Below are 17306 nucleotides of genomic sequence, written 5' to 3' on the forward strand. Positions count from 1 at the left end.
TGCTGCTGAGAACTGGGGGAACACTGAGCAAGAACCTGATTCCTCCCCACAGCTGGGAGGAGAAACCCCTTGATGGCCTTCCAGGCACATGCCAGACAACCTCAAAGGAGACAAAGTCCAATCTCTGCCCTCAGAAAGCAGGTTTGGGTTCCTCCTCCTGCACCATTCCCCCCTCCAGGCTCAACAGCCTCCAAAAAAAAGTCAGGAGTTTTATGAGGAGTGGCCCAAAGTTGCCCAAAGTCCTGGTTTACAGAGAGAGAAGTTCTCCCTTGAGCCACGACCATGAAAAATGCTGAGTGTTGGACTGCAAAGCCAACAGGTCCTGCACCACAAATACCCCTTTTTAGAACAGCCACCACTTGAAAGGTCACGTTGTAAAGTCACTCCATTAAAATAGTAATAAAAGAGTAAACATTAACTCGCAATTTTTCCTTAGGTCTTTCTTACTTCCAGTTGGTATCATTCCTCCCAGACCAGGCTGCACCTCATGGATCTGCGGGTTTATCTTGATGAAAAATCTTTAACTTCTCAAGTTTTCAATGGAAGAAAACGAAATGTCCTTCCATTCAAAAAGACCTGCTCTGTGCTCTCTGAACTCCCACGGGATCGTGACTGCAGCAGTCACATATTATCCAAATTATTTGTCACTGCTGGGACAAAAGTACCCTGAAACATGGCAGAACTGCCATGATAAAGGAAATTAACTCTTAATGATCGTGAGCTTTTGTTCTGTGCAAAGAAGACAAAAGATAACTTCTTGCAGACACTCTGGATAGTCTTGACTGCTTGAATTTCAATCATTATCCCTCAGTAAGGTTTTTCAGAAAACGCAGACAATAAAAGACTTTCTTAAAAAAGAAGCTGAGCTAAACCTGGGCACAAAAAAACCCCATCAGGTGGATAGGGGAAAGCTGGCGACTGGCCCCACTCCATGGGAATTAATGCAAAGGCATTGATTTGTTCCAGGCTGATGATAAGGTCTCATGGTTTAATTTTAGGGGAAGAACTTTCATTTTCTGATTGGCAGCGAGAACTATTTATGACACAACCAGAAAGCCAAAGTTTGGCTTTGAGAGGGACTGATCGAAGCCAATCCCTCTCTGGAGGAGAGAAGGGAAGGCAAGTCTGAAATGGGCAACAGCACTTCCTTAAAATAAAACCCAACTTCTGCCTCACATCCCCTGCCTCCTGCCCACCCTGGAGCAGCTCCACGAGGATTTGAAGCCGGTATTTGAAGACATTTTTCCAGAAAGGCGAAAATCACCACAACTCCAAGGACCATCTGAGGTCCTACACAGACGCCAACTTTTTTTCACAGCGAGAGGAAATAACAAAAAGAAGAGAAGCTCCAACAAAACCACAGCAACGCCATCAGAAAGGCAACAGGGAGACAAACAACAAGCTGCTTGTTGTATTCTCATTCCTTATCTCAGAGAAATCCTGGAGGGTCATGAACATCCACTCCAAGTGCCACAGCATCCAGCCCAGTGCTGGCACAGCAGCACGGACACACGGACACAACTGTTTATCCCATCTATTGGCCTGCAAGAGTTTGCCTGAGCACTGACTGCAATATCTGGCACTCAGTTCTCCATGTTTAAAGAGTTAAGCTCCGTCCTGCGAAGATAAAAATCTCCATTTTTACGACTTTTGTACGGCTCCTACCCGAGGAGGACCCAGCTGCAACTGTAACATTCCAAGCTCCGAAGGTGCCAAGTTTTACTAACTATAATTTAACCGGCCCAGCTGACGCAGTCCAAATTCTTGTTTGGATAATCAGCCTTTGTTTAAATATGGACTGAAGGGAAAAAAAAAAAAATAGAGAGAAAGGGAAGAAAGAAAGCCCAGGCCAGCCTTAGCCTCCAGGCACGTCATGTGAGCTGATTACCCGCAGCAGTAGCAGACACTGGTGCACAAGAGCAGGATTATTTTGCCAGTATTGCTGTTAGGGTAACACAGAATCAGAGCTTCTCCCCCCAGCCCCCACCCTTTTTCTTTTCTTCCCCTTTTCCCCCCCCCTCCACAATTCACAAGTCTTCTTTCCAAGTTCAAATGAAGTTTAAAGGTGAAAAGGGCAAGAAAGTTTCATGACTGGCTGTTGAAAGAGGGAGAAATAACCAGGGTCTCCAAGTTTGCATACACTAAAAGCTCAACAATTTTGCATTTTGCTGCAATTCATAACCGTACAAATCCCCTTTGTTGGGTCTGTTTGGACTGAAATTAAACACTTGTTAATAATTTATAACTTAATATCATTAGAAAATAATAATAACTGTCAAGCGACTACATTCAACACATAAAGCAACTTGAGTGGCTCGTTAGATTATTTGTCACAGCAACAATTTCTATATATTTTAGCTTACTTCTACTGGGAACAGCGGTTAAAGAGCCACCCAGCTTGCTTGGAAACCATTTCTCCACCAGCTGGGAGCAATTCCCAAATTGCTGCACCTCACCCACATCCAAGTGATGCTGGCTCAGTTTAAAAGCACTTCAGGAGGTGCCTTGAAAGCGCTGGAGGAGGGATGGCCAAGGACCTTTGCTGCTCACAGACCAAAAATGCATCCCCACAGCAACGTGGTGCACATGGCTCACTCTAAATCCTACATCTCAGTGGAGGTGAATCAGTGTTTGGCCAACAAACCCACTGTCAAAACGAGGCACTTAAGAGAAAATTTTTATATTTTATATCTGCTGGTGAGGGACCTGAGCCCCACAAAGCACAGGGGCCAGGCATGAAGCTGCCTGGAGGAGCAGAGGGTGCTGCCTTCCCCAGAGCTTAAAGCAAACAGGAGAAATATTTGAGGTGTGAGGGTTTTTGAGGAGAAAAATTCACTTCTAAAATGCCACAGGCTGTGGTTGTTCTTGGAAAGCCAAGAGCCTTCCTGTGCTGGGCAGTTTGGAAAGACAGACAGAATCCCAGAATCCCAGAATGGTTTGGGTGGGAAAAGACCTTAAAGATCATCCAGTTCCACCCCCTGCCACGGGCAGGGACACCTTCCACTATCCCAGGTTGCTCCGACCTGGCCTTGGACACTTCCAGGGAAGGGGCAGCCACAGCTTCTCTGGGCAACCTGTGCCAGGGCCTCCCCACCCTCCCAGGGAGGAATTCCTTCCCAAAATCCCATCTAACCCTGCCCTCCTTTAGGTTGAAGCAGATAAATATAGAGATGGATGGACAGATAGACAGAAAACCAAAGTATTCAAATAATCTTCAAATACAGGCAGTTCCCCTAAATCAGGAGGATTCCAATACGTTCAGGTGGAACAAAGCAAATTACATCTCTATATACTTGCCAGGACCTTAAGTGATTAAAATCAATGTAATCTCCCTCCAGTCATGTCAATATTCATCAGACAGAGTATCCCAGCCCATCCAAGATAAAAGCAGCCATGCAAATGTTCATTATAATGGACAAACTAACAGCTGGGATCCTCTGATATCAAAGATCATCAGACATCCCATCTATTTTATCACTTTTCTCTCCCTGTGAGTTCCTCTGCCAATTCTACTTTTGTTGCACGTTCATTTATGAAGTTAGAAAACATCAGTTTAAGTACACAAAGCAAGAAAGTTGGAAGTTCAGATTAAAAAAATTAGTCTGCCCCAACCCTGAGTCGTGTAAACTGATTTAAGTCAGCGGTGCCACAACAACTGACACTGGTCAGGGAGCTACTCTTGTTTTCATCTATTTATCTGATATAATTTCTAATTTACTTACTGAATGAGTCTCTTGTCTTTTCATTCCTGTCAACTCCTCCTGATTTTGTTTCTTCTATCCTTATATACAGTAGGCTTTGGGATCTTTTTTAAAGCGACCACGGAAATGAGAAAGGCAATAAGAGAAATTGTATTTTATTTCATTTCATTTCATTTTTCAAAATCTCCTATGCCTGGCCCAGAAATCAAATGGTGCCTAGAGAGGAACCAAAAGGTGCCACTCTGGTTGGTCACAGTAGGTCCTTATTAGTTGATTTTTTTAGTTCTTTAATCATTAGTTAAATGTGGAAGGTTTCCTTTTGGGTTTGTTTTGTTTTTGTTTTTTTTTTTTTCAGTGAATTCTCTCAAACACACAGAAAAAAAAGATATAAATCAATAAAACTGATCTATGCCATGTTTTTACTTGAGAAAGGATTACAAGGTTGAATCTTAACATTATATACTTAAAACCATTTCTCGTTCCACCGCCTTTACAGTTCCAAAAAAAATGTACATTTTGGAGACAAAGGCCTTTATCCTCTTAAAGGCTGTGGATTTCATGCCAATCTCCCAATGTAAAGCAGACTTCAGGCTCAGACCCCAGAGAAACGGTCTCGGAAAGATTAGATTTTCCACCACAAAATAAATCCCTCGTGTGGTGAACCATCCAACACCTCCTTCCTCCCAAGTGCTTGTTCAACACTGAGAAACACCCCCAACCCGGCCCAGCCCTCTCTTCCAAATGGAAGTGGTTTGATCATTCCTCTGCTCCCCTGCCAGCCACTTTTTTTCCATGTGTAAAATTTCCAGAACTGTCACATGTACCTGAAAATCTACTGATTTTTCTGTTGTGGTTTTGGTTTTTTTTTTTATTCTGTATAATTTTGTGACACGGAATTAACAGTTCGCTCTTCATATTAATGTAAAAAGTTAATTCTCATTGGTGATGTAATGCAGGTAAACTCACTATGTGTGATATATGATGAACATAGTGAAAAACTCTCTTAAATCAGTAAGGTATTTTTAAGAGTTGCCCATCAAAGGTGTGCACCTCTAATAAGACCAGCATTAGGGACACTATATTACATGGAATTAATTTTGCCAAGTATCTGGCAGCTCAACAAATACAAGAGGAAACTTTCTTAAACCACCCCTGTGGTAGAAAGGTATTTTGTCAATCATCCCCGTACTAGAAAACACAGATTTTTCAGGATATTTCAAAATCCACTGACAGTAATAAAGTAGGACAAGCAAGGAAAGGAGGGAAATATAGAGTCAAATACAATGTAGCTGCTGGGGATTAAATCTGAACACCACCAAAGCCACACAAAAAAGAATGAATCCAAGAACCAGAAGATTAAAACTGCATGTAGTCAGGGTGGGATTGGTCAGCTCCAGATGGAAACTTTCTTGACAACACACAGTTTAAATTCTAGTCGGGACCAGACCGTGATTAAACGCTCCCACAATTTTTTGAGCACATCACTTGTTTCCTACTGGCTACTGAAACACAAAAGACATCTCCTGCAAACATATAACTAGAAAAAAAAAAAAAAGCGCAAGTAAAAGCCATTTAGGTTTCCAGCAAAGACATAAAAGCAAACCAGCTAACGGACATCCAGGGTAGGCAAATCACTTCTGCAAAATCCATTAGTTACTGAAAGTTCTGGAGGGCTCAGTTTTTACAGTGAAACCTGTAAAAACTCAGTATCCAGTTTCTCTGTTGGGACACTGAGGTGTGAAGATCCAAACGAGGCTGGAACTGAACTTGTATATTTGAACCTTTTGAACTCCATCTGCCCTTCATAAATTACTTTACCACCGGCTTTAACACGTTCCGAACCCACCGGGCAAGAGAAAGGAGGAATCGCTGAAATAACTGGAAATGGAACTCACTTTCTAACACTTCCAGTGGAATTTGCCTGGGTTCAAAAGACAAGCACCTATAACTGAACCGGGGGATGAGGAAAAGCTTCCAGACAGGGCAGTGAAATAACATCTGTCTTCACACCGCGAGAACAAAGCAGCAGATCCCCAAACCCAAACCCAGCTGAAGGGGATGGAAAGGGCCCCGGACAGGAACAGACAGTTGCATCTGGAAACACTGTCAAATGGAAGCAAATCCCACAAAATTCTCAACTGATGCAAGAACTTCGTGCTGCACCTCAGACGGGGCTGTGCTGCTCTGGGCAGACGTGGCTTTGTGATGCTGAGGGTCCTCACCACACCCACAAGGGAGATTCACCCTCTGAGGGAAGCTGGAATAGCTCAAAAATTAATCCAACTTCAAGATAACAACCATAAAGATTTTTCGTTAATTCTGAGGTGCCTTAACCTGAAAAAAAGAGATCCCAGCAAAGGAGGGAACCCAAGGGCAGCTCAGCAGCTCAAACACGACGTTTCCTGCTTTCCAGGGACTGTGAGCAGGTTCCTCCTTGTTAGTTTTGAGGCTGCCAGCATGTTTACAGTCAATCACAGGGATTTAGGAGGAAAACTAAGGCTTTATTTGAAGTCCAGAAGAATGGAAAGGCCGGTTCCCAAATGAGACAGGGCATTATCACAACCAAAACAACCCACAAAGCAGATATTCCTCCTTCCTACACCTCCCCAGCCTGCCCAGAGCTCAGCACCCAAAGCTGTGTGCAGGAACACACAATCCAAAGCCTCCACAGGAACTCTTCAGCTCCTGATTGCACGAGGGATTTCTCTGGGTTCAGGAAAGTCACCTCATTTTTTTTTTTTTCCCCCATCTGAGATTTGTCATTTACAAATGAGGAAACTGCCCATCTCAGAGGAGAGCTATGAGAATGTGCTTTCAGGAGGTCAACTAATATAAAAATACTGCTTTTCCCTCTGGATTAAAATGTTATCATATTATATCTGGACACTGTATTGCAACTTCTCTTTAAAGTGATCTTGCTAAGCAGCAAAGGGACACAGCAGCTCCCACTTACAGGTCACCTCAGGTCTCCTGAACCAACCATGCCCCGGGCTTTTAGTGAAACTCAGGAATTCCAAAAGCAAAGCACATTGCCCTCAGTCCAAAAAAATGCTTCTGATTCGCAGAATGACACAAATGTACAAGGAAAAAAAAAAAAAAAAAGGATGTCTGATTATTTTTTGTAATGGATGGCTTTTAGATGGGCAGAGCACACTTACGCATTTCCTAAACCCCCAAACGAGGGCTTTCCAACAATGGCCTTGTGTGAAGTGCTACTTGCTTATCCAAAAGACTCAGAAAAAAAGAGAGAGAATTTCAGGGGTTGAACTCTTGAGTTTTAACCCTGGACAAGGAGTCAGATGCTGCACCAGTGTGTGCTCCTGGGTGCTGTGGGAAGGCAGCCTGCCCCAAGTGCCCGTGCCCTGAGACACGGTGCCACCACAGCTCTTTAATCCTTCAGACCGAGGAAGCTGCGTGAAATTATTTGACATTTCAAAATCAAATAAATCATAAAGAAAAACGACAAAGCTTTCTGACTTTCTTCCCGTGAAGGTCTGTGCCACAGTTTGCCTGTTTAAGCAATAAGGAATAAGATACGTGAAAATCTTATTAAACGTGTGCTTGCAATTTATTGAATTACCACCTCCATTAATTATGGCCCCTAATGAGATGTTACAAGTGCCCATGTGGACAGTCCAAGCCAGATGAATGAACACAGATGTCAGAAAAAAAATGCTCACTAAAGATCAGGTAATTTAACCTGTTTTACTTCCCACTTGCACAAAGGAAAACTTGTGGTTTTGCATTCCCTCTCCAGCAGCATAGACTGGCTTTTTTTTTTTAACTTGGTTCCCAGCTTGGAAACGAGGCATGGATCATTTATAGACCTCTGAGGTTTGGTGCAGCACTTTCTGAGGATCACTTTGCACCATGGCACCACATTTCAAACCGGAGGGACGCGGGTACAAGCCTTTAAAAAACCAGGCCGACAGCCAGAGTGGTCATCAATAATTCTTGTTTAAATATATTAGCAACATAATTTAAAATAATCCAAGTATCCCACCATCATGCACAGGATCTACAGTCATTGCATCCCATCAGCCACAAAGGACCTACATTTCTGACATTAAACAAACAGTAGACAAGGCACCAAACCCAAATCCCAACAGGCCCCTTCGCCAAACCCCGTCCCACGGAACCCAGCTGGTCCAGGAAGCAAAGGTATCCATATCCCAGCTCATATCCTTTAGAGCTCATAGTTTTGGACTCAGGAGCAGCAGCAATAGGTAAAAGCAGGGGCTGATCTCCTCTAAGAGCTACGGGTTCATCTGCTGGGGGCCTCACAGAAGAGCAGAGCTCAGCCCTGCCCGATGCAAACGTTAAGTCATAAGAATAACATTACATAACGTGCAGCAAAAATGTTCATTTACAGGCATCAAATCAGGCTTTTTTTTTTTTTTTTTTTTTCTCCTATGCTACGACACACCATCCACAGGGTGGGATGGCATGAATGAGTCAGTTTGTGTGTTATGCCCTTTTGGTTTATATTTTGTTTCTCTGGTTGATAACCTCCCAGCCCAGGAAAACCATGCTGCTGGTGAGGTACTAAATCACACCAAAAGAGCTAAGGTTTTTAGATGAAACAAGAAGCTGATTACACATGCACCGAGGATACCAGTCACTAAGCGTTTCTGGATTGCAGGGATAAGATACTCTCTTTGCTTATTACTGCCTCCTTGATCCAAAGAGATTTAAGCAACTGTTTTCAATTAGATGTTTTTTAAGCTAGTAAAACTGCATCCATAAAGGCATATTTATAGAACAACTTAAAACTAGAAGAATTAAAACGGCTACAAAACTGATGAATTCCATTCCCCCACCAACCCCCCCCCGCCCCCGAATCGTTTACTGACCATTAACGAGCAAAAAGCACTGCAATTTTAAGAATTAATCCACTGTTGCAAAATTAAATCAGATACACTAGGAGGGATAATGACAAACTGGTGGCTCCAGCGTTGTCAGTTTGCGGGTGATACAAGTTCAAGTCGTCTGTGCTAGTGGCCACTCTGTTGGAACAAACATGAACATAAAAGGGAACATTAAAAGTGCAGCAGCACCAACTGAATCAATTCTGTCACTGAGGACGCAGCCTATAAGTGGCAGAGGGTAAATATTGCATTTTAGAAATGACCTGCCCAGTTCCGAGGCTGCGAGACCTCAGAGCACTGAAATAAAGCAAGACACAGCCATGGAAGTAAATGAGAGAGAGAGACTATCCTTCATTTCCCTCTAAATTCCAGAGCACAGGAGCCTGGCAGCGTGGCTTTGCCACACATGACTTGCTTTCAGCCCCGGGAACCCATGACGGACGTTCTGAGATCTGCAGGAACAAAACCGAGCTTTGATAGTTTTCACCCGACAGCTGCTCCAACAAAAAAATTTGCCTAAAACACTCTGCAGCATGTGACTAGAAATCCCTGCAGGATGAGTCTCCTCAGCTCTGCTCGCTGAGGAACACACGGCCAGGGCAGATCTGGGCTTCCCCACGAGCTGCTCAGGCCTCTGCCAAAACCAGGAGCATCACTGAGCAGCTGCTCACTGACAGCTCAGATCTGTACCTGTCTGGCCCAGGTTGGAGGCAAAAAGCCTGGTGAGCAAACCCTGCTCCAGCCCTGCCTCAAAATCCACCTGGAGAAGCTCAAGGCACCCCCAGTTTCACCTTCCCTACAAGCCCGATTTGTTCCTACCTAAGCACATCGTCAGGAAAACACTTAAAAGCACATTAAGAGATTCAAATACATCACTTAAACATACATATTTTATACATTTAATACCCTTCAAGATCAGGCCATAAACACAAATGGATATTACAAAGCATGAAGAAGAGGCTCAGCTTTCTCCTGTCGCTGTGGCCTTGGCCTGGGCACCCTGTACCCGGGGTGGTGGGTGCTGTGCCCAGGACAGCCTGGGAATCTCATTCCTAAAGCACAAACCTTCATAGGGAAGCACAAGGATATTTTATTTTTTATTTTCCTTGTTTGTTTGTTTGTTTTTTTAATTGAGCCCCTGCAGCTCACATTTGCTTCATGTGCTGAAAAAGCACAGGCTACATAAGGAAATTTTAGCAATTATTTGTGGTGAATTTACCTACAGAGTTACACACAGGGTCTGTTTTTAAGGAAACTCTTAAACCCTGAAGCAAGGAATTGCCCCTTGGCTGTGCAGCACCTTGCCTGTCCCCAGGCACGTGGGATAAAAGCCCATTTGGGAATAAAGGAAAGGAGACAGAGAGAATTCAAGTAGTGACATAACCAGTGCAATCCTATACTGGTTTCTGTTCCAGATGATGTTAAAGAAAAGCTGCAGTCGATGGATTCACCCCTTAAATCTCTCTGTACTGATCCTGCACAGCCCAAACCTGCCTGGATCCTCACACTCCTACAGGAATCACATCATGCACCCAGAGGAACCACTGAATCATCCAGGTTGGAAAAGACCTCCAGGGTCACTGAGTCCAACCAGAAGATCCATAACTCCATGGTACACCCTTTTGAATGAACGTGACTCTGATTTCTAATTGATTTGGATCTTGTTTACAACATGTTAAGAAACAAGATTATACATCTTGGTTCATGGGAAACTCAGGAATAGCAAGGCCAATCCAATGCCTTTTATTCACTGTCTTTTTGCAGGGTTAAAGGATGGCTCCTGTGAGAAAAAGTCACAGGGTAGAACCAAAAGCCAAGTTTCATACAATTATATCCAAATTGGCAGAGCAAAATATGAGATAGAAGTGAACATAAAAGCAAGTGAAATAACACGGACAGCGAAGCAGCAAACAATCTTTGCCTAAGGCACAACACTAATGCAAGAATGACTTCAAAGCAGCAACTGAACCAGCACAGGTGACAAACAATCTGCATAATAATAATAAACTTAAACCAGCACTGGTTCCTTTTTCTTCCCTTAGTCAGGATCCAACCCAACAGGAAGGAGCAGCACATGGATCACCATCACCCTGAAGTGCATTCTGACTGTGGGATGTGGCACTTGGTGCTGCAGGATGAGGGGAGGAGAAGGAGGAAAAAGGAGGGAGAAGGAGGAAAAAGGAGGGAGAAGGACTTCCAGCTCTCATTCCTGGCTCTGAGGCTCTGGCACACCAGGTACACCAAAGCCTCCAGGTCTCAGGTCCACAGGCACCTCACTGGGGTGTTATCATGTACAGATAAATCATGTTTGCAGACTGAAATACTTCATGTGAACACACAGCTGAGCATAAAGCTCTGCCACTCAAAGAGTGCTGTCAAACAAATACTGCCAGATTCTGTGACTCCAAATACGAGGTTAGTACATCCTACAAACTTCTGGCTCGATAATAACCTCTGGAATTTCCAACAGATAATCCCCAAGCAAGTTCTGCTCTTGCTCATAAAACACTTATAACATTTTTTTTTTTCATTTTGGACATTGAACAATGTATATAAACGAGATACAGCATTTTGGCTACAAGTTTCCTCCAACAAACGAGGCTGAGAGAAGTCCCCCACATCAGAAGCTTTATTCTGCCTATTTCTTTTTGTTTCGCTAATTGTAATTTATAATGAACCTCTTCCTCAGTAAGCTGACTCAGGGAAAAACCACTCTGAAAGGCATCAGCTACTGATGAATTGTTTTTATTAATTAAGTTAGAGAAACAAAAACCACAGTTGGTTTTCAGTGCTGCAACTCACAGCAGAACCCACAAGCTTGGAGGCAGAAAGAAGCGTGAAAGTCAGAGCTCTGCTCTGAACAGCTCCTCCATTTACTTGAGGGGCTGAAATCCCACGGGCAAGGGGGTTTTCTCTCTCTTAACCTAAAGATTTGGTCCTTTGAGCAGCTGCTTTGGACTTAAGAAAGCACCACAAAAGCCACTGCATTAAAAACTGCAATAATGGGTATTAGGTAGAAGTAGCTTTTGTAACACTGATATTGGAGCGGTTCAGCTCGCGATGGGCTTTGCTGAGAGAAGACTAGATGGAAGAACAGAGTTAAGAAAAGCATTTAATCCTGGTGAGTCCCAAAGACCTTCAGATTTTCCCTTTAAGTTTTAGCACCCGAGAGATTCAAGTTCTATTTTCGCTCAGGATTTGAGACTGAGGACATCGAGGAGAATTTCTGGATTTAGAACATTTAACCAGCCAACAACTCTGGCTGCTCTCGGTCCTGGGACATCACACCAAGGAAGGTGGGGTTCCCTTGCTGGGATTTCTCCCTTTGAACATGTAATAGATGGAGCAACTCATAATTTTCAGTAAAACTTTGGGATTCCCTTATTTAAGCCAGAATCCTCTTAGAACAGTGATATTTTATATCACGAGCCCTATTTATAACCAGTCTCTACCTCTGGCCATCAGCTCTTCTTCTGCTTGCCCACTCACCACTCCTCTATCCAATCTCACTCATCTTTTATGGAAAGGACCAAAATACCCTAAAATGTGCACATGCAATCAAAAGGAAGTTTATTCACACAGTTAGGACATGCTTTTTCATGCACTGCTGGTTACTGGAAAGTTTAGCTTTTGTTAGAGGATAGAAATAAAGCAAAACAGGAAAGTGGATATTTTTCTTACTTATTTCAAGTGTACATATTTTGGGTAATTTTATTTTTTCCCTGTGACACAGAATAGAGACTCTTCTTGGAGTCTGTAATAGCCCTCAGCGTGTTTTCCACCAAGAATGCAAAAAAGAAACACTTTTTCTGAACAAGTCATGGAAACTGGTAAATTGAAGACACAAGCCCTCATTGAAAACCTATAATTTTTTAATTAAATTTACATGTCAGTGGATCTTTTGAGCTTGGCCTGTATGTTTTTTATAATGTACGTTTCCCGTGCTTTTTTCCCATGGGTATTTCTGCGCTATTTCTAAACTGGGATTACTCAAGTTGAAGTGTGATAAAGGGCACATTATAGTTATATTAAGCAAAATGGGGAGGAGAAAGCTTTTCCATAGTCCAAAGAAAGCTGTGCCCAGAGCTTCATTTCTGGTAACAAGCAGAGCAAGGCAACCAGTCAGCTAGAAAGTGCTGCCATCAAACCAAGGCTTTGTCTCGGGAAGGAGGGATTCATTCCACCCCGCTTTGTTCTCAGCTAAAAAATAAAGGTTGTTCTCTCCCCAAATCGTTAAGTCCTGCTCTGGGGTATCATGGAAAACATGTTGTGAGCTCCCTGTTGTGCACTGGTGTAAGTTGTACGATTCCTCTTTGGAAGAGCTGGCGGAGAAGGGGGGATTTGTGAACGCGCGTTGGGTTCCCGGTTCATCCCTCCGCTCCTCCCAGCGCTTTCACGGCCGTGTCATTGCTCTTCACAGCTCCCCCCGAAGATGCAGGAACCTGCACGGTGCCCACAGTGCCTGGCCCAAATCAGGACTTGTCAACAGCGCTGCAGCCTCCGAGACAGGCAGCAGCTGGATGGGGAAGGGAAGGGAAGGCAGGAAAGGAGGGCACGTCAGCTCAGAGCGGCAGAAAAGGTTTTTCACAGCAGCTATTTGCAACCCTCCAAGGAGCTACAGAGGCTGCCCATTAAAACCCTGTTAAAACACTTCTGATGTTGTCAGCAGTGGAGGGCTGAAAGAGCACAGTGATCACTGAGATACTATCTGCCTCAAGCAGTTCACTGGTACTGTCAATAATATGAGCAAGAAGGTACAAGATGAGCAACAACCTAATTCCTACATCAAAATTTCATAAACTCCCTCAGCTGGTAAACACTGGAGATGTGGGCAAACACAGGCCAGCCAATAAACCACCCAGAAAAGATGACCTCTGGGCTGGCATCCTTCCCGAAAGCTTTGAGCCTGGAAGTTAATTTACACTTTGAAAGCAAGGCAGTGGAATGGCAAAGGGAAAGCAGGAGGGATGAGGTGATGGCTCTCCCATCAGTGCTCCTGAGCTGCTCCTCAGCTTCGCCCGAGGACAAACCACAGCACCACTTTTAGGCACATGCCCTTCCAAATATCCCACACTACAGTTTCTCCCCACTGGTCTCTCCTTTGATTTTTGATTGATTTTCAGTGGCAATTCCTTGGGGTGGTTTTTGCAAGTACAGTCCTACCAGGCAGGAAAATCTGCCGCTTCTTGAGGAGAGCGATGCCTTGCTTCAAAACAGACCTCCTGATGTGCCAGGGTCCTAAAAATGTGAGCAATGACAGCAGAATCATCTCCTTCTCTGTGCTCATGAGTAAGTGCTACTCCCAGTGAATAATGGCTGGAGAAACAGGGCCAAGGTGAAGAGTTATTTATAATACAGTAGCCAATGAGTAAGCGCTTAGTTATGAATTTACTGCTCTGGCCACGATTTCATGAGAAAACGAACAGAGCCAGCTTTTGGGTTTCCAGTTTTAAAAGTTGCACACCCACTAAAAAGTAGTAAAAATAATTTAGGAAGGATTGGGGTGGTTATTTATAAAGCAGCTATGACAGAGAGCGTGTGCACCTCCAGCTCAGTGCAAGAGAACCAGAGATGCTTCAGTTCCTCAGGTGCCTCCTCGGGATCGCTGTGGCAGGCAGGGAAAGTCCTAAACTTGTACTAAACCAGAGTTTTCACTCAATAAATATCCACTGCAGAGGGCCAAAAGCCAGAGCTCGCTGGGAATGAGGCAAAGAATTGCTCAGTGCTGGGTTTGGGGGTCACAGTATCCACCCCCTTTTTAATAGGAAGTGACTGTGCTGCTAAATGTCTCAGAACAAACTTCTGTCAGCTCCTCCCCGGACCTACAGAGATGCTTAGGAATAGTTTTTAGTTGTTTCTGCCAGCCCAGAATAAAGCAAAAGGTATTTCTAGAAAGGCATAACTGTCACCCCAAGTAAATAATAATAATAATAATAATAATAATAATAATAATAATAATAATAATAATAATAATAATATTTTGGCATATAACAAAACTTGATTAGGAAAATACTGGGGCAACAGGATCAAGCTCACCACTCTTCTGAATTTCCTATAGGGAAACACGTGATGTCCCAGTACATCCTGCAGAATAAATGGGGGTATTTTCCAACTCCTGCATTACAGGCCACAACTTACTGGTGCTAATTTGGATTCTTATCCACTGAAGTTGGGATGGCAAGATACTTGGGCTTGGCACTGCATATCTGAAGGCTCGTTTATAGCAAGGGCCTCTGGTTTTTACCCCACAAGGACATATGGCTCAGATTTGGGATGGAAGCAGACGCTTGGAAAACCAGAAGTAAAGATTCCCCAGGACTGCAATTTAACTCTGAGCTGTAAACACACAAGGGATGGTTTCCTAGGGAATTTTTAAACCAACTGCTGGCTTTACTATCTGTTCTGCTTCCAGCTTGGAGAGTGCAAGAGGTGTATTTTCACCTTGACATACAAAGTTAGATGTAAAATTAAGTTCTTCCCTCTTTCTTTGGGGAGCTGGTTGTTTTGGTGCTGCTGAGCCCGTTACAATTGGAAGCCTAAAATTAGCCTAAAAGCCTAATTAGGTACTTTTACAAATCCTAAGTATCTTGTACATTTTTACTTTTATAAAGTTGTCTTTTCCCTTCTCCTTTATCTAAAGGAAAGTTAAAACCATTCAGTGTCAGAAAGAAGGACTATCAAGAGTAATGACAGTCTTACTCCCCTGCTCTCAGTTAAATACCTGCCTTTGTACAACTGTTCCCCTTCTTTTATTAGCTAAATATTGTGGCACCAGAGCACAAGGAATAAAATTACAACCATTTGAGATGAGTGTAACTTTCACAAGAGTCAGATATCCCCAACAACCCGACAGTCAATAACCCAGCACAAATTAACTCTGGCAAATAATAGGTGTGTTGACCCTAAATTCATGAGGCAATAAAACCTACCAACAGCCTGTTGTTTTTAAAATACTCAGGCAACTTCACAGAGACAATATAGGTTTTGTTTGGGAGCAAGAAGATCATTAATTAGGAAAGCTTTTAAAAAAAAGTTTTATTATCATTAGCAAGAACTAACGGGAAAATAAATTAACTTACAACATCTGACACCAAGCTTGGAAAGAAAGGCATTAAAAACCTAGATCTGTCCCAAGGACTGCACCCCATACACCCCCTTCTCCACAGATTTCCATAACCACAATTAAAAAATTAGATTTCCTCCTTTTCTTATTGCATTTTGTGTTGGGGTTGCTGCCAGCACAGACCTGTTGGATGGTGCAGTCACAGCGACAGAATCTGAACCAACTCTGTTCACCTCTTCAACTCCACCACAAGGAAAACACACTTAGAAACTCAGCATAATAGTCTGTCCTTCCAGCTCTGCTTGTTTTCCTGAGAGCTTTCTAAGAACAGGTACAGTTGTCCTGTTGTGTGAATTCTTATTCCTTGAAGGAAAGCAAATTTTTCTAAATATTTTCAGATTCTGTTTAAAAAGAATTTTAAAACAACGCACCACGAAAGGTGGCCTAAAATATTTTATGGCTTTGAGGAAAGTTCTGTTTTCCCTTGCCCCTGGATGCTTGCTCAGGGACGCCACAATGTCTGTCAAACAATCACTGCCTGTGAAGGAGAGCCCATAATGACACTGTCCATTATTTCAACCATGCCAGCTAAGGAATTATGAAAGATTTATACCTACTTGAAAATTATTTAGGAAATGTCACATAGCACAGCAAAAAAACCCCATGGGCACATTATTGAGAGGGCAGCAGAGCTCTCAAACTGATGCCCAGCAAGAGCAGACTCTGCAAGCAAAGTGTTTATGTGGCCACAAAACCCTACAGTGACAAAACATCTCTTTTTTTTTCTGTTTTTCTACGAAGGAAGAAAACGTGGAATTTAAATATCGCGCAATTTAAGAAGGAAGTTGTGCAGAAAGCAAAATTAAACATTAATAACGGATATAAAATTTTGGAAAACCAAGGGAGACAACTGAAATGCCCTTGTAACTGCAGCAGCTCGGCACATCAACCCCGTGTTCCTGCCTGATTTAAGCAGATGATGCACTTCCCTCTCTTCCCTTTTGCTCCGAGCCTTCCTTCTATGAGAAGTCAAGTAATTAACTTGCCAGGGGAAGAAATTTTCCTCTTCAATACCTTTACATTTGAGGAAAGTAAAATCCTACCGAGTGCTGATGCCAAGCCCCAGAGGGCAGAGCCTCGTGCTGCACAGCCCACCCTGGCCTAGACCACCTTAAATCCCCCCCGAGCCAGAGCTGGACGCCCCCGTGATGCACCAGGGCCCACAGTGTCCTCCTGCTGGGCTGGAGTTGATCCACGGGAAATATGAAGGGAAGATTCACGCTCAGCTGCTTAATGGGAGCTGACATGGCATCTCCAGAGAGAGAGAAACTTTGGATGTCAGGCAGGTTAGCACAGGGCAAGCAGACGGTCAATAAAATATTCAATAAAGTACTCTGATATGATAGATCTAATACTGTGGAAAAAGCCAGAAGTCCCCCTTCTTTTTTTTTTTTTTAAATAAGAAAATGAGTTTAAAATGGTCTATATACAATATTAACCTCCTAAAGCTTGAAAACAATTGTGGTTGGGTTTTGAACTTGTTAGAGAAGGTAAAAACGAATAACGGCTCGTGGAGCACAAGATGCTCTTCTGGGGACAGGTAAAGTGGGTAATTCAGAATAAGGGCACTAATCTAATTTACAAAATCTCTCCAAAATAATTTTACAAGTAGTT

The 17306-nt window shown here is 43.2% G+C and overlaps 1 protein-coding gene across 9 annotated transcripts in view; it reads right to left on the reverse strand.

The window, feature by feature from the left end:
* Window positions 1-17306, reverse strand: part of BCAS3 (BCAS3 microtubule associated cell migration factor) — a 319099-nt gene that overhangs the window by 95081 nt on the left and 206712 nt on the right. Inside the window, exon 24 of one of the 9 annotated variants that reach the window (XM_032707138.1) lies at window positions 7635-8707. The exons of the other annotated variants lie outside the window; for them this stretch is intronic. Within the exon in view, the coding sequence (XP_032563029.1) occupies window positions 8682-8707 (26 nt within the window). The 3' untranslated portion in view covers window positions 7635-8681. Of the gene's footprint in view, window positions 1-7634; window positions 8708-17306 lie in introns of those variants that run through there. 9 annotated transcript variants of the gene reach the window in all.

The sequence above is a fragment of the Chiroxiphia lanceolata genome, chromosome 20 (assembly GCF_009829145.1).
Source record: "Chiroxiphia lanceolata isolate bChiLan1 chromosome 20, bChiLan1.pri, whole genome shotgun sequence".
NCBI lineage: Eukaryota > Metazoa > Chordata > Aves > Passeriformes > Pipridae > Chiroxiphia > Chiroxiphia lanceolata.